General features: G+C 52.4%; 1 protein-coding gene across 4 annotated transcripts in view; it reads left to right on the top strand.

Moving 5' to 3' along the window:
* Window positions 1-17,585, top strand: part of PEMT (phosphatidylethanolamine N-methyltransferase) — an 85,330-nt gene that overhangs the window by 50,842 nt on the left and 16,903 nt on the right. For all 4 annotated transcript variants that reach the window (XM_042965823.1, XM_042965824.1, XM_042965822.1 and 1 more), the window contains exon 3: window positions 15,397-15,512. In XM_042965823.1, the coding sequence (XP_042821757.1) occupies window positions 15,397-15,512 (116 nt within the window). The remainder of the gene's footprint in view (window positions 1-15,396; window positions 15,513-17,585) is intronic.

Consider the following 17,585-nt stretch of genomic DNA (forward strand, 5'->3'; position numbering starts at 1 on the left):
TGGCAGCACAGAGCCCAACGCGGGGCTCGAACTCATGAACTGAAGTCAGACGCTGAACCGATTGAACCACGCAGGCTCCCCTGGGGTGCGAGTTCTTGACAGAGAGTGACAAGTGTCCCGGGCCCCCACGTGGGACCAGGGGTGCTGGTTGTCTCCCAGGTAACTCTGGGGACTTTGGACTTGGCTTAAGTATTTAGGGGAAGCCAAGGACAGAGGCTTGGAGTCCACGTCGGGGAGAGGGTGCCGTGAAGGTGACTCCTGGGTTTGTGGCCTTCGGGGGCCAGGCATCCACGTGTATACCCCTCATAGGGCTGCTGTGTGGAGTCACCCGCAGGGGACAGGAAAGCAAGTGTCCACCACCTTCACGAGCGCTCGTCCCACACAGGGGAGACTGTGTCCTAGGCGCCGCGGTCATGTGGGGAGAGAGGACTCCAGGACCCGCAGCCACTCGCTAAGCCAGACCCGTGCCAAGGTCTCACGGACCTGGAGGGAACGGTGGGGTGGCCCTCCCCCCAGGGACCTCACCCTTAGCGTCCTGTTTAGCGACTTTCGTCGTTAGTTTTCTTTCGTGAATCACGCTTCCTGTTGTAACCTAAGAAATCACTGCCTTAACCAGAAGTCATAAAGATTTTCTAGTACGTTTCCCTCCACAACTTTTATAGCCTTGGGTTTTACGTTTAGATTTATAACCCATTTTGAGGTCATTTTTGTACCTGAGGTCTGAGTTCCGCTTGGAAGTTCACTCTCGCCTGTGACTTCCAGGCCCGCCTGTTGCAACGCTCTCCTTTTCCCACCCAGTTGCCTTTTGCACTTTGCCACAGATCAGTCGACCTTAGATGCGTGGGTTTATTTCTAGACGCTCTGTTCTGTGCCGGCGATCTATTCGTCTGTCTTTACACGCGCTGTCTCGGTTACTGCTGCTTCATAATCCAACTGGAAATCTGGTCGGGTTAGGCCGTTCTAAGGCCTTTGCATTTCTATCTGATTTACAGTCAGGTTGTATCAATTTGCAACAAGAAGGCTGTTGGGATTTTGTGGGGTGGGGGTGGGTCGTAGAGCAGAGGAGAGCTCTGACCTCTTAGCGACACCGAGCCTCTGGGCCTGGGGACACTGTGTCTCTCTCTCCACGTGTGCGTGCCTTAAATTCTCTTAGCAATGCCTTGCCACCTTCAGTGTGCCTGTCTTGCATCCGTGTATAGATCCTATCAGCTTTTCCTCATAGGTGGTCACGTGTCTGCCGGGAAAGATGTTTCACTCCTTCCTTTCTGATTTTTAAATTTCCTTTCCTTTCCGATTGAGCTAGCTGACACCGTCAGTCCAGCGTTGAGTAGGTGGCGGAAGTAGACGGCTGTCTTGTCTTGTTCCTGATCTAAAGGGAAAGCTTTCAGCGTGGTGTGAGCCGTGGGCTTTGCGTCAAGGCTCTTTGTCAGGACGCGGAAGTCCTTACGTTCCTGGCGTGCCCGAGTTTTCGTCGGGAACACGTGTTGGATTTTGTCGAACACTCTTTTGTATCTGTGAAGGTGATCATAACGTTTTTCTTGTTTGTTTGGTGTATGTGGTGGATTTCATTGACTGGTGCAATTTTCAATGGCCAACCCAACTTTTCATTCCTCGGAAAAATCCCACTTGGTCATGGTGTATTATTCTTTTGATGGGTATAGTGCCAGTCAGTTTATGTACTTTGTTTTTCTTTTTTTAAAAAATTATTTATTTATATTCGAGAGAGAGAGAGAGAGAGAGAGAGAGAGAGAGAGTGTGCATGAGCGGGGGAGGGGCACAGAAAGATGGAGACAGAATCCGAAACAGGCTCCAGGCTCTGAGCTGTCAGCCCAGACCCCGACTCGTGGCTCGAACTCACAAACCAGCAGATCATGACCTGAGCTAAAGTCGGACACTTAGCCGACTGAGCCACCCAGATGCCCCTATACTTTTTTTTCTTGAGTGAGCATTGGTAATTTGTGTTTTTCAAGGAATATATGCATTTTTTTTCTAAGCTGTCAAACTTATTGGTATAAACCTGTTCACATGTTCCTTTATTTCCCTTTTAACATCTGCAGACTCTGTCGTGATGTCATCTCTCTCATTCTATTGATCATTTGTGTCTTCTTTTTTCTCCATCAGTCTGGATCGAGGTTTTATTGGTCTTCACAGGAAACCTGCTTCGTTTCACTGACTTTTCTCTAATGTTTTTCTAATTTCTATTTCATTGATTTCCACTCCAAAATTACACTGACGTGGTTTCTATTTTCTCTCCTTTGTCTAGTTTCTTAAGGTGGTTGAGACTAATGATTTCAGACTTTGTTCTCTTTCTTTAAAAAAATTTTTTTTTAAGTGTATTGATTTATTTTGAGAGAGAGAGAGAGCACATATAGGGGAGGGGCAGAGAGAGAGGGAGAGAGAGAGAAAGAGAGAGAGAATCCCAAGCAGGATCCGCACTGTCAGCACAGAGCCCGATGCAGGGCTTGAACTCATGAACCATGAGATCATGACTTGAGCCAAAATCAAGAATTGGACGCTTAACCGACTGAGTCACCCAGGTGCCCCTCTTCTCTTTCTGATAGAGATGTTCGGTGCTATAAATTTGACCCAAGTGCAGCTGTAGTGCTGTCCCACAGGGTTTGTTATGGTCGGTTTTTATTTTCATTCAGTTCAAAAATCTTTCTAATTTCCCTCTTGGTTTCTTGTTTTTCCCATGTGCTTTTTTGGAAATGTGCTACTTAGTTTCTAAACGTTTGGGAATTTTTTTTAGAGATCTTTATGTAATTAATTTCTAGTTAATTCCATTGTGGGCCTAGAACATACTGTTATGTCCTCTTGGTTCATTCTGACGAAATCTTCTTTATCCTGGTATGAATGTTTGCCCTGAAACTTACTTTGTCTGATATTAATATAATATGCTGACTTTCTTTTAAAAAATGATCTATTTGCTTATTTTAAAAATTCCAGTATAATTAACATGTTGTGACAGGCACCGAGTAATCGACAGAATTGTACACCTGAAAATAACATAACACTCCAGCTTTCTTTTGACCAGTGTGAGCCTGGTGTCTCTCGTACCATGGTTTTACTTTTCAACCTTATAAGTAAAGTATATTTCTTGTAGCCACCATATAGTTAGATCTTGCTTCCTCCCCTCCCCCTCCCCAATCCAATGATCTGTCTTTAATTGTGATGTTTAGGCCATTAACATTTAATGTGATTATTGATGTGGTTGAGTTTAAATCAGTGTCCTCCATTCCTTCATGTCTGGTGTCTGGAAATCTATTGTGTATTTATCTGTTTTTTGGTTGTTTCATGTGAGAGGCTAAACTCCACCCATCTTGACTGGAAGTAGAGAGGACACCTATAATATCTTAATATTATGTAATACTCATCCCATGTTCAGATTTCTCTGATTGTCTTAAAAGTATCTCTTTACAATTGCTGTGTTAGAATGGGGATCCGAATAAGAACTACCTTGCATTTGGTTGCGTTCTTAAATCCCTTATAATCTAGAGTAGTATCCCATCCCTTCTTTCTATGTCATTTATTTATTGACGAAACGGAGTCATTTGCCCAGCAGACTTTTCTGGGTTTGGGTGATTATATCTTTGTGATGCTTTTAAACATGTTCTTCTGCTTTAACATGTTCTTTCCTATAAATGGATAGATCTAGAGGATCCTTTATAGAATGTGCTGCATGTTCGTTTGAAATACATGAGGTTGCCAGTATTGGACTATTTGCCCTACTAATGGCCCTGCTGTTGAGCCTCATACTTCCTGTTGCATCGTGTCTGGGAGCCCCTCTTCGAGTGACAGAGATTGGCCAGTGGATTCCAGAGGTCATCCTGGCCCTCCACTGTCAAGAGCCCCCATGTTTCCTGATGGTTTTCGTCGTATTGCATGTCACCTGGGTCCTTATCTCATTTAGGAGTTGCAAAATGGTGGTGTTTTCATCCTGTCACTCTTCTTGCATTTATTAGCTGTGATTCTTCTGTACATAGAAACTTTTCCTCATCAGTGATTTGGTTACCCTGAAATGAAGCGCACTTAGCAACGGCAGGATGAATGCTTAATTTTTCCCCTTTTAAAAACCAAGTTTCAGAATACTGTGTCAGTGTCCTAGTAAGCTCCAAAGAGATTGATGATTTCTCTGTGTGTGTGTGTGTGTGTGTGTGTGTGTGTGTGTGTGTGCATATATTTGACATATTTCAACTTGAAGTTTTCGTCAGTGTTCTGACATTTCTGCATGCGTCTTTGTCAGTTTCTATTCCCACATTCAACATCTTGTACGTTTCCTATTATAGACTTGGAATTGGCCTTTGAACCAAGAAGCTCTGGTGACTTTTAGTGGAAAATGATATTTAGAGACCACAATCTGGATGCTACAGGTGCTCATTGCAAATGGAGAGGCGTGTTTTGTGGATCAAGCTAGGAAAAATGAAGTTTTTAGAAAGAAATAAATCATAAGTTCATACTGGTATTCCTACTCTGAAAGTTTTTGCTTAACTTTAGAGATTTTATTTTTGTATCTCTTCTCTTATAGGGGAAGTCTGGCTCCTAAATATGTTAACATAATTCATATATAGTCAAAATAACAATACCTATATTATTGCTAACAATATGTTTACTGGATGCAGTTTAGAGTTTCTTTCTGGGCTTTTTGTCCTCAGGCTATTTTATTGCATGAGGGAGGATTGGTCAAAATACTATGTTTTCTCTAAATTTTTTTTTAAGTTTATTTATTTATGAGAGATATAGAGACAGCATGAGTCATGGAGGGGCAGAGAGTGAGGGAGACACAGAATCCGAAGCAGGCTCCAGGCTCCGAGCTGTCAGCACAGAGCCCGATGCGGGGCTCGAACTCACGGACCGTGAGATCGTGACCTGAGCCGAAGTCAGACGCTTAACCAACGGAGCCAACCAGGCACCCCCAAAATACTGTTTTAAATTGCTTGAAAACAATTTCATATATAGTTAGGTCCCTTTATTTTGTTTTTTGATTTTTAGTGATTGCTTTGTTTTTATAAAACGTTAAATGGTCTCACGCTCAGGCAGGAGACCTTCTGTGTGCCACGGGCCCCTCAGGTGTGACGGTCGTGCTGCTGGGTTGAAATTTTGCAGGTTGCCTGGGGGTGGCGGCCAGTATCAGGTTAATAAAAAGCTTTGTGCCCCGCCTTCCAGAGTATGGCTCGGGGACCCTCTCTCAGGCAGTCAAGTCCAGAAGTGAATTCACTGCAAGGGGGAAAGTCCCGGATGTACCTCGGAATTGATTTATTCACTGAAGAAACCGGTAGGCAGTGTCCAGTGAGCAGGTAATGACTGCATGAGGTTGCGGGCAGCACTGAAAGGGCGTGTAGCTATGGAAGCCATTGGATGCGACCCTGTGCCGCTGGTTCTGTGTCGTGGAAGGGTGGCTGGCCCAGGCTTAGGGTTCCAAGGACTGAGAGGGTGCTCTGGTCAGATGGGGGTGGGGCTCACAAAGGAGCCAGGGCTGTGTGCACCTAAAGGACCAGGTAGAGCTGGGTGTCAGGGAAGGGCAGATGTGAGCAGCCCAGGGCTCCCCGGGGCTGGGTAGCCTTGCCTTCCTCCAGGGCCTTTGGACCCTCCCCTCTTCATGGACCCTCCCCCCTTCCCCCCCCCCCCCCCCCAACCAGCTTCCAGTCAGTGGCTTCCCGTCCCTCCTGGCCCTTCCAAGCCCTTGCTCATTTCTACTTAAGTTTGTTTATTTATTTTGAGAGAGAAGGAGAGAGAACGAGAACAAGGTGGGGAAGGGCAGAGAGAAGGAGAATCCCAAGCCGGCTCCACACCATCATCGCTGAGTGACGCAGGGCTTGAACTCATGAACCGTGAGATCATGGCCTGAGCCGAGATCAAGAGTCTGACGCTTAACCGACTGTGCCACCCAGGCGCCCCGCCCTCGCTCAGTTTTAGATGGAACCGCCTGTGTGGGCCCCACGGAGTCCGTCTATAGGACGGGCAGAAGCAGGTCAGAGAGAAGGTCAGAGAAGCTGCTCACCAGTCATGTTGGCTTGAAGGCCTCTGAGCTTTCGTACATTCACGCATTCATCATTCACGAACCCCAGTGGTCACTGGGGTCCTTTCTGTGCCGGACACAACACTAGGTACAGAGAGAGGTGGGATGCCATTCGGACGGTTAAGCCAGGCCCGAACTTCCTCAGTGAGCATGTGCCAGGAGTTCAGAGGTATGAGAAGGTCCTGGTTGTGGCTGGGATGATCTGGGACATTTGGCTCAACTGACTGAGCCATCAGCCTTTCTTCATCTGCATGGTGGTGGCCTGTCAGGCCGACAGCCAGGCCTTCTTTAGGTCTTTCAACTCCCCACCCGCCCACATCAGAATGAAAACAAACAGCATTGCTAACATCTGAAAGTTTGCCACGCTCCAGACGTGTGCTCCTAGCGTTCTGTGTGCATTAACTCACTTCATCCTCAGAGCAATGCTGTGCGATAGTGTATTATGTGATCGTGCACAGCTCCACCGTGCAGGTCAGGAAACTGAGGCAGAGAGAGGGAACGTGATCTGCCCTCGCTCGTGTTTGAACCCAGAACCCGATGCTTTTCGCCGGTGTCCTGTCCCGTTGGCCGCCATGATGAATGCTTAACAGTTGGTCATCTAGTGAAAAAGCCTCTATCTCACCTCAAATGGTGTATTTCAAAAATCCACCCTCAGGGGCCCTCACTGCAAGGACATGTAGGAAATTTGAGAGGCAGGTATGTGTCCAGAAAAGGTCCTCATCAAGTCGGAGAGATGGCTCTCGAGGCCCCAGCGTGGACTCTGAGAGTCTCCTCCCATGGCCCTTACTTTTGTCTGTGGACTCCCAGAGGAAGGGGGGGCAGGTGCTGGTGCTTTCAGTGACTGAGGCATCCTTGGCTTTAATTATCATTATGAAATTACACATTTTACACGAAAACAGGCACCATTTGTTATGAATGACTTTGTATGGCTTTCTCCCCGTTTTCACTTCAAAACATTCTACTGTCTAACACCACATCTGGTCTATAGTAGATCCCCAGTCAATTTGGATGAATTGGTAGATGGAGGCGTGAAGGAGTAGATGATGGATGGGGGTGGGTGTGTGGATAGGTGGGCGGATTGAGTGGAAGGATATTTCTTTTATTCTTTTGTTTTAGAGAGAGAGAGTACGTACAGGTGCCTGAGTGCATGAGCTGGGGAGGGGCACAGGGGGAGAGAGAGAGAGAGAGAGAGAGAAAGAGGGAGAGAGAGAGTCTTAAGCAGACTCCATGCTCAGCCTGATGTGGGGGTCGATCCCACAACCCTGGGATCATAACCTGAGTCGAAATCAACAGTCGGACGCTCAACCAACTGAGCCACCAGGTGCTCCTGAAGGATGCTTCTCATAGCCTTCCAGAGCTGGAGACTTGCCCTGGTCTGTCTGAAAACACATCCCAGGGGCGCCTGGGTGGCTCAGCCGGTTAAGCGGCCGACTTCGGCTCAGGTCACGATCTCGCGGTCCGCGAGTTCGAGCCCCGCGTCGGGCTGTGTGCTGACCGCTCGGAGCCTGGAGCCCGTTTCGGATTCTGTGTCTCCCTCTCTCTCTGACCCTCCCCCGTTCATGCTCTGTCTCTCTCTGTCTCAAAAAAAATACATAAACGTTAAAAAAAAAAATTGAAAACACATCCCAGATGTCCCTCTCTCTATCCCTTGTGGCCACAGCCCATCTTCTCAGCTGTTGTCACCCACACCCACTGTGTTCCCAGTGAGACACTCAGACAGTCACAGGATGCTTGGCAGGTCCTGGCACCCCCTGGTTCTAGCAGGTGCCACTGGCCTGCCAGCATCCCCGAGTAAGGATCTCCCGAGGACGCATTCTTATCTGGCCCCGGGCAGAGCAATCATGGAGATCTTCTATAATCTCACAACTCTCTGTGGTAGGCACTCTTCATATTTCAAGCGGAGGGAGTGGCTCAGGGGCACGCGGTCTGTAAAGAGCCCATGGCTCTCAGGCCTGCTGAGCTTGGCAACGACCTTGATGGTTTACACACACAGGACTTCCAGGTCGAGAGTCACTGACGTTCCTAGTTTCACGCTCGCGCCTCTGCTCCCTGGGCCTTAAACCCAGCAGGCTTTGGGTCTGAGCGGGAGGGACAACGTTGCCGTGCGATGCTGTGGCTCCTGGCTGAAACACATCACATTGTCTCAGGGACTTGCTGAAAGCAGAGTTCTCCTTCCCTGTGGACGCCGATGAGGGTTATCTTTGCAGCTAAGAGGGCCGTCATTCTCAGGGGCACACGGCGGGCCGGGCTTACACGCTGGAGGCCTGACGTCTGAAGTCACCGTGGTGTGCCTGCTGGAGGCCGTGCGAGGGGTCCTGGCGCGTGGGCAACACACACAGGCACGGCCCTGGCGTGCGCCTTGTGTAACTCTGTCCACACACGCGCAGGCTGCCAGCGGCCAGCAGCTCACCTGCATGCAGCCCGCCGCGCCCCGGACCGCCGCGCCCGCCCCATCTGCCCGGAAGTAGGCCGCGCAGCCTCTCGAAGGGTTGCTGTGCGCGGGCAGGCCCGCCGTGGCCTCCTTGTCCAGATTTTTCACCTCAGACCGGATGCCAGGCTTTTAACGGGAAAACTCTGCATGGTGAACTGTTGTTGGGTCACAGGTTTTTAAAGTTCCGTGAGTTTGACCCAAACGCTTCTTGGGCTGCCAGTTGCAACCTCTGTCTGAGCCACCGGATGCTGCTGCAAGGGATACCGAGAACGGAGCCCCGGAAAGTGGCAGAAAGAAGCGTACACCCTATGGGGAGGTACGGGGGCTCACTTCTGGGGACAGACTTTGGAGCTGCCTCCTTTCAGGCCAGACCCAGCATCGTCATCAGCACCATCGGTGGGGGGGAGGGGGTGGGGCGCAGGAGTATAAAAGATGCCAAGCTTGTTCCGGGGGCCAGAGACACAAGGGAGAGACAGTCTCTTCCACCCGGACGAGGCTATAGGGCTGGCATGCTTTCATCCATGCTCTGGTCTGCCCACCATCCTGGGAGGTGGAGAAGGGATTTACTACCTTATTTTTTGTACTTCACAGCTGAGTCGGTTAAGGTAGAGCCGCGATTTGCCTGCAGACGCACAGCCGGCTGGAGGGGGGGGGGGGTCAGGAATTGTGACTTGTGTCCCTGGATTTCCATCCCCTTCCATTCTTGCTCCACCCGCCCACGTCCTGTTTCTTCTGCCCCGGCACAGAGCCTGCGGGACACATTTGCAAAAAAAAAAAAACAGAAAATGAATCAACACTTTGGAAGGCTTCCCCGTTACAGAGCTGAGCCTGGTGACCCTTGCTCAGGGGTGTGGGAGAGGCAGGGTTGCCAAATGTGGCAAACACAAGCACAGAGCCCCAGTTCAGTTTGGGTTTTAGGTAAACAGCAAAGGCAACATTTGGGACAACCGATGCTACAGATTATTTGCCGTTTATCTGAAGTTCAGATTTACCTGGGGGGCCCTGTGTTTATCTGGCAACTTCAGGAGGAGGGAACGTGGGCATAGACTAGGGGAGGGCTGGGAACGCCCATCTCCATTTGGGGGATTCTGGAAACCTAGAAGACAAGCAACGCCAGGAACGGTGACAGCAGAGCGTTTGGTCATTCTGCCTCCTGTGCCTACGCCCACCGGTCCAGCCCGCGGGACAGTGACCTGCGTCATTCTACAGCTCGGCCCCTGGCGTCCAGCCCCCTGCAGTCGAGCTGCGCTGACTGCTTCCGGCCTCTTAATTGGATGAAGTGTGCAGCTGGGCGCCCGAGGAAGGGAAGGTGGGGTGGCCAGGCAGGGAGGCAAATTAACCTTGGCTTCAGCAAGGCCACTGGCTGCTGATTTATTGATTGCCTTGAAATAACAGCCCAATCTAACACAGGCTGACCGAAAGGCAGATAGTAGTTATTCATAGGACTCCTCGTTTCCTCTTTCCCACATTGCCTGGTCCCGGGGTCTGCCACTTTTGGTTATTAGATTGCTCAGAAAGCACATTTATTACCCCACCGTTCCCCAGGTGAAGGGGCGGGTGTGGAGGGCCACCTGGGAGATCAGAGGTGGCCATGTGGTCCCCAAAGGGCCTTCGGAGGAAAGACGTCCCATCATCCCCAGAAGAGCCAAGGCCTGGCAGAGGGTCCAGCCTGGGAGTCCAGAAGCCTGAGTACTCGTCTAGGCCCTTCCCAGCCCTCGGTTTGCAGGGCTGAAGAATGGACCCTCTTCCTGGTCACCCAGGAGGGTGCTATGGTTATAGAAGTGAGGAGTGTGGGCTCTGGGCCGGGGTCCGTTGTGCATCCTGGACACATCCAGTGAGCCCCACAGAAACAGGGGAGCGTCCCCTCCTTTATTATTATTTTTTTAAATGTTTATTTATTTTTGAGAGAGAGAGAGAGAGAGGAGAGAACGCATGCATAGGGAAGGGGCAGAGAGAGAGGGAGACACAGAATCCAAAGCAGCCTCCAGGCTCCGAGCGGTCAGCACAGAGCCGGACGCGGGGCTCGAACTCACGGACCGCGAGATCATGACCTGAGCCGAAAGTGGACACTTAACCCACTGAGCCACCCAGGCAGCCCAAAAGGCCCCTCCTTTAGAGGCTGAACTCAGGACCCCGTGGTGTCACACGTAGAAGAGTCTGCCAGGGTATGTGACACTGACAAGCCATTCTCGTCTGACCCTAGAGCTCAGATTCAACAAGGATTGGATTTTTTAAAAGCAGCTCTATGGAGGTATAGTATACATACTCTAAAATGCACTCATTTCAGGTGTACAGTTTGAGTCTTGACCAAGGGGTGTGCCTGTGTAACCACCACTCTGATCAAGATATAGAACATTCCCTTCCCCACACGCCCTCTCCTCCAGTCCAGCGCCCCCACGTGGCCTCAGTGCCCAGCCCCCAGCCCCCAGCCCCCAGTCCCCAGCCCTCATCCCAAGCCCCAGCCCCCAGCCCCAGCAACCACCGCTCTGACATCTGTCACTAGAGCGGGTTCCGCCTGGTCTAGAACCTCGTGTAAATGGAATTAGGCAGAAGACACTCTTTTGCATCTGGCTCCTTTTGCTCAGCGTATGGTCGATGACAAGCGTCCCTTTGCACGGTAGGATGTGCCAGTGGCCCACGCTGTGTCTGTGCAATCCGTACGGTGGGTGGCGGGTTTCTGGGAGGCAGAGCCATCCCCAGGAGCACAGAATGCCACCTGCTGCCACTTCCATCCTCCTTTTGCAGCTGGACAAACAGCTCCCGAGAGAGAAACGCCTCCCCGAGCGTGGAGAACACGCTGGGCAGTTCTGAGTCCAGCATGCAGTGTTCCCGATTCCCCGTCTAGCGCTTTCCAGACTGGGCTTGCTGGGAGGGTCACAAGCCCCTCAGCTAGAAGTACGTGACCCCTTATGTAATTTCTAACAGATTTCCATGGCCTTTTGGAAGCATAATCCCATCGACCGGGAGGAAAAAAATCAATGGCCTTTAAAGCGGTAACCTTAAAAATCGCATACAAGGAACGGATGTGCCAAAGATCGCAGATTTGAACCACAGCTGGCTAACTGGCAGGGTGGAGAGAGGGGCCTTCCCTGGATACAAGGAGCCCAAGGGGTCATTCTGCTGCTCCTCTTTCTGGCTGTGTGACCCCACCAGTGGGAAGCCGTGGCTTCCTCATAGGTAAATGGACCATATATCACCCACCGCAGGCTCATTTTGGGGGTTAAGCGAGCTCAAGGAAAAGCACTCAAAATTGTGAGATGCTTGAATTCATGGTTATTGTGATTTTTATCATTAGCCTCTTGGCATTCCCCAGGGTTCTGGGATGGTCACCAGCCCTCCTCCTCCCACCAGAGCTCCCTCTGCCCGGGTGTCCTGCCCACCCTTGTGGCTTGAGTCTGGAGTTCATGTTTTTTTTTTTTTTTTTTAACGTTTATTTATTTTTGAGACAGAGAGAGACACAGCATGAACGGGGGAAGGGAAGAGAGAGAGAGGGAAACACAGAATCGGAAGCAGGCTTCAGGCTCTGAGCCATCAGCCCACAGCCCGACGCGGGGCTCGAACTCGCGGACCGCGAGATCGTGACCTGAGCCGAAGCCGGACGCTTAACCGACTGAGCCACCCAGGCGCCCCTGGAGTTCATGTTTGATGCCAGGCTGCTTCCTCTGGCCAAGGACACCTCCGTCCACTTTTCCGCCGGGCAGTCACGTCGAAAGGGCTTCTCTTTACCCCTTGGTCTGTGCCCCTTGGTCGGCTGCTTTGGAGGGTGACCGTGTCTTCCAGGGGGACCTTCAGCAGGAACCCTGTGCAGGCCACACAACCTGTCTTGAAGTCTGACCACCCCAGACACCCTCTGGATTTAGTGCAAATCTGCCTGGCTGGATTTCGTTCTATGGGATCAGGCACACAGATGGAAACTCTACTCCATATTGCTATCTTGGGAGACTCTGAGCTTCCTGAGGGCCGGCCTGGCAGTTTACTGAGTCTTTGAGCCACGGCTGTACTTGGTGCAGTGCTGAGCACACGTCAGTTGGTTGAGCTGGGTTGAATCCTACAAGGCGAAGTGCTTTGTCAACATAAAAGTCTTTTGTGCATAAGAGAACATTATAGGGGCGCCTGTGTGGCTCAGTCAGTTAAGCGTCCGACTTCGGCTCAGGCGATGATCTCGCAGTTTGTGAGTTTGAGCCCCGCGTCGGGCTGTGTGCTGACCGCTCAGAGCCTGGAACCTGCTTCGGATTCTGTGTCTCCTCCCCTCTCCGCCCCTCCCATGCTCATGCTCTGTCTCTCTCTGTCTCTCAATAATAAACTTAAAAAAATTTTTTTAACTAAAAAAAAAAGGACATTATAAAGCAAGTGAAGACTACAGAATGGAAGAAAATATTTGTGAATCATGTATCTGATAAAGGGCTGGTATCCAGAGTATATAAAGAGCTCGTACAGCTCATCAACAAAAAGATAGTCAACCCAATAGAAAGAATGGCAAAGGACTTGCACAGACTTTTCTCCAAAGAAGACACACAAACGGCCTGTGGGTGTTCAATGTTATCATTATTTGGGGGATTTCAAATGGTGTGACTTTCACGCCACTAGAATGGCTACAGTTTTTTAATTTTTTATTTATTTATTTTTTTTTAATTTTTTTTTTTCAACGTTTTTTATTTATTTTTGGGACAGAGAGAGACAGAGCATGAACGGGGGAGGGTCAGAGAGAGAGGGAGACACAGAATCGGAAACAGGCTCCAGGCTCCGAGCCATCAGCCCGGAGCCTGACGCGGGGCTCGAACTCACGGACCGCGAGATCGTGACCTGGCTGAAGTCGGACGCTTAACCGACTGCGCCACCCAGGCGCCCCGAGAATGGCTACAGTTTTTTTTAAATGGAAAATAGCAAGTGTTGGTGAGAACGTGGAGAATCGGAACGCTTACACACTGCTGGTGGAAATGCAACATGGTGCAGCTGCTGAGGAAAACATTCTGGAAGCTCCTTAGCGAGTCAAAAATAGATTTACCCTATGACCCAGGGATTCCACTCCCAGATACGCACCCGAGAGAAGTGAAAACGCACGTCCACACCAACTGCTGCATGCATCTTCACAGCAGTGTTATCCATAGTGGCCGAAGGGCAGAACCAACCCAAATGTCCATCCCCTGCTGAGTGGATGAACCCAGTGTGGTCTGTCCACACAAGGGGATATCATTCGGTCACGAAGTCACATGCCACAACGTGGATGAGCCTCAAAAACATTATGCTAAGTGAAGTAAGCCAGGCACAAAAGGTCGCAAGGTTCTGTTTATGTGAAACCTCCAGAAGAGGTAAATCCACAGATACAGAAAGTAGATTCGTGGTTGCCAGGGGCTGGAGAAGGGGGTGCAGGGTGATAGCTAATGGGTACAGGGTTTCGGTGTGGGGTGATGGACGTGTTGTGGAATTTGACCCCGGTGATGGTTGTACAACTGAAAAGCACTTTGAGTTTTATCTCAGAAAATGTTTTTAAAAATCTCGAAATGGCCATGAGAAGTATGAAGTCTGACCCCGCGCCCCCCGTGGCCATCTGCAGGGCACTGAGTGGTGCACTCGCAGCCCCTTGAGCGCTCAACCCTTCCTGTCCGAATGAGGCCCCAGCTTCCCGTGGGGTCAGCAGAGGCCGCCTGCCTGGAGCCGGACAAAGGGTTTGTTTATCTTCTGGGAGAATTGAATACTGATGGCAACAGTGGATCTGCAATCGAGGGGAAGGCCCAGGAACCACCTCACTTACCTCCTTCCCGTAAACTCCAGCCTACACCCTCTCCCTCTAGCCTTCTACCACCCAGGAAATCTGAGGACAGGAGCCGCCTCCTCTAGGGAGAGAGTCAGAGAGTCAGTGGCCTTGATCTGCTAGTCACTGTCTCACTGATTAGTTGCCAGGAAAGACAGATTCGTTTGGGAAGTGGAACTGGGCAGCAGACAGAGTCATTGCTGAGGCCATGATGGAGATAATGGCCCCACCAGCCCCCAGGATCTGGTCCTCCTGTAGGATCCCAGGACCACAGAGGGCCCCCTGGACCTTCAAGACCCTCCATATGTCACACACACACACACACGCACACACACACACACACACACACACACACACACACACACATTCAGGGCCCAGGTGGGTGACCGGCTCACATAACCAGAGACCAACCACCTTGACTCCCAGCCACTTCCCCTGCAGCATCCCCTGCTGTGTATTTGCCTTTTTGCACCGCCCCCGCGCCCCACCCCCACCCCCCACCGGGCAGCAGGTGCAATGGAAGTCCAATGGCAGCATGTGTGCGGAAGGAGGCTGGGGTCCTGGAGACAAGCAGAGCCGTCTGTTCATTGCACTCCGCTGTTAGCTGTTGAAAGTTGAGAGTCTAGATAGGATCCGTTTGAAAAACTACAATAAGGATTCTGTGGCTAAAATTAAAGACTCGCAAGTCTGTGCCTCAGGGGGCGCTGGGGAAGCAGAGGTGAGGGTGCGGGTTGCCCCAGGGGTGAGAGCGCCCTGCAGGCGGGGCGTAGGCGCTGGGTCTGTGATCCCCCCTCAGCCTCCCTTCGTTCGCCAGCTCCTGTGTGTGTCTCTGTCCGGCTGCTCCTTCTCTGTTTCCGTGTCATGTGCCGAGACTGTCGGGAATGTGTGTGGCGGGACGCTGGGTCTGGAGCAAGGCCCAGAGGCTGGTCAGAGCCCTGCTCTGGCTGGCGTGCGTCTTCTGATCCAGGTCTGGTTTTGCTGCTCGATGGGTTTGTTGTGTGCTTCCAGAAGGCCCTTGTGGTCCGTCCAGACGGGCTGAGATCCACACGCAGCCGCTGCGTGCAATTCTCCCTCCTTGGAGTGGGGGCTCCAGGGCTTTAGAGCACAGAGAGACCTGCTCCCCGCTTCCCCCTCGGCCCCGGGATTCTCCCCAGTGAACATCTTATGTTGCCTTATTCTCTCCTCTGCACCGTTTAGGTGGCGAGATGGGAACAGAGAACCCGCAAGCTGAGCAAGGTCTTCCGATCCCCCTACCTGGCCTGCTACTCCCTGGGTGCTGCCATTTTGCTCCTGAACGTGCTGCGCTCGCACTGGTAAGCGCTTCCCGGGCCGACCGGCCGGATAAAGTCCGTTTCCATTGGAGGCATCCAGGGCACCTGAGGGGGCAGCCCCTGCAGGCAGTGTTACGCGGGTGGGTGCATCCAGATGCGGGGAGCGTTGCGTCCGAACGCAGTCACCCCCTCCCTCTCTGGGCCATCAGACTCCCATCCGCAGAGGAGTCCTCGTGGCCCCAGGAAGGCGACAGCGCCACATGCCTGGGGTGCAGGCACGGAGGAGCACCGCGGACAAGGCCAGGTGGTCCCCAGTCTCAATGTGTAGACCAAGCTGCTGCAGGAGTCCCCTCCAGGAAGTGTCAGGGCAGAAGGCAGGTGACACTTGGGGACTGGGCCTCACGCAGGCTTTTTATAGCAAGCTGCTCAGCTCATGTCTGGACCTGACGTGTTACCTTCCTGCCAGGAGAACTCATTCCAGATGATAAAGCGCTGCCCTCGGGCCTGGTGGCGGGAGCTGGTGCTGATGCTCAGACAGGAGGCGCGGTGCCCTGCAGGCCACCCCTGAGCCCGGGGTCCTACCTCCACTGCTCTGTGAGAACCGCTGTGGGCGCCACACTGGCTCGTGGACTGAACATGGCCCGTGCGGTGCTGGAAAAAATGAGCGATGATGGCACAGGAGAATTGCAAGGTCCGACTTGTCATGACAGATCAGAAGCCCTGGTGGCCCCGGCCCCCACGTGGGAGCGATCACTGGGGAGCCGAGTGGCGGCCGCTCGCCACGTTCCCCACGCCCTGCCTCCCCCTGTGGGCCCTGGGGAGAGGGATGGCTATCCCAAGGGTCCTGGTCTTCAGAGAGGGCGTGGCCCCTGCCCTGGATTAAATGACACTGGAGACACTTCTCCAGAGAGGCCTTATTCCCCGCACAGAGGGGCAAGGGGCTTGGCTCGAGGCCCTGCCTAGGGTGCCTCCAGGCCTGCATGGCCCGTGTGTTGACCAGCTTCCAGGCCCTCTGACCCCAGGGAGCGTTTTCACATTTGTAGTCTCTGAGCAGAGAAGGGTTCCATTGTACAGACGAAGAAAGTGAGGCTTGGCAGGAAGCAATGGTTTGTTCGAGGTTTTCCAGCTCACGGAGCCTGATGTGGGCGGGAGACCAGGCTGCATCACGCTGGACAGCAGCTTAGGGAGAAAAGACCCCATTCACTTAGGAGGTCACACTGCCAGTGCGACCTTGGGCTGGGCTCATGGGTGTAGGAGGGGTCAAGGGAGGGGGGTTGGTCCTATTTGCCTACCCTTGCTGAGTGGGGTGTCGCCCCTTAAAATAGAAGGGGGCCCTGGGCTGCCGTCAGCTGGGCAGGACTCAGTAGCACGTTTGAGCCCAAGCTGAGAGACCAGGCCCCCTCTGGCAGATGGGGGGCTTGCTTCTCTGTGAGCCCTGCCCCAGGGCTGCTCTCTGGATTCCAGGCACACACTCCCGGGGCCGGGAGGAGGGCCGGTCACTGTGGTGAGGCCGAGGAAGGGTAGAGGGCTGGAGAGAACTTGCCCTTGTCCTGGCTCCCTGGTCTCAGTGCATGCTGGGTCCCCACCAGGGCCTGCACGTGGCCCGGGGAGGGCTTGGGCCCCACGGCCCTCAGCCCAGAGGCAGCAGACCAGGTGTCTCCAGAAGCATCCGTCAGTGCCCTGAATTGCTACTATCCCTGAGCACCAGGCTCGGGCAGCCGTGCTGGGCTCCTACCATGGCTCCTCACGCTTCACCCCAACCCTTTGGGGGTGGGTATGGGAGCCCACGCGTCAGCTGGGGGCCAAGGCTGGTGAGCGGTTGAGCCAGGAGGCAAACCCAGCTAACTCGGATGTGCTGGCCCCTCTCAGGGAGCCTGTGTCTCAGTGCCGAGTTCCCATTTTCCTGCCCACCTTGGTAACGGAGCCTCTGTCTCACCCCTTGCTCAAGCCGGTAACTTGGGAGGCATCCTTAATTGTTTGTTGTTATTTCCCTGCTCGGCCCAGCAGCACACCTAGGATCCCCCCTGGGGATCTATCCTGGATCTACCCTGGGATCTGGACTTGGGATCTATACCCTGGGTCCACCTCTGAGATCTACCCTTCTCCCTTCTTGCC

This window comes from Panthera tigris, chromosome E1 (assembly GCF_018350195.1).
Source record: "Panthera tigris isolate Pti1 chromosome E1, P.tigris_Pti1_mat1.1, whole genome shotgun sequence".
Taxonomy (NCBI): Eukaryota; Metazoa; Chordata; class Mammalia; order Carnivora; family Felidae; genus Panthera; species Panthera tigris.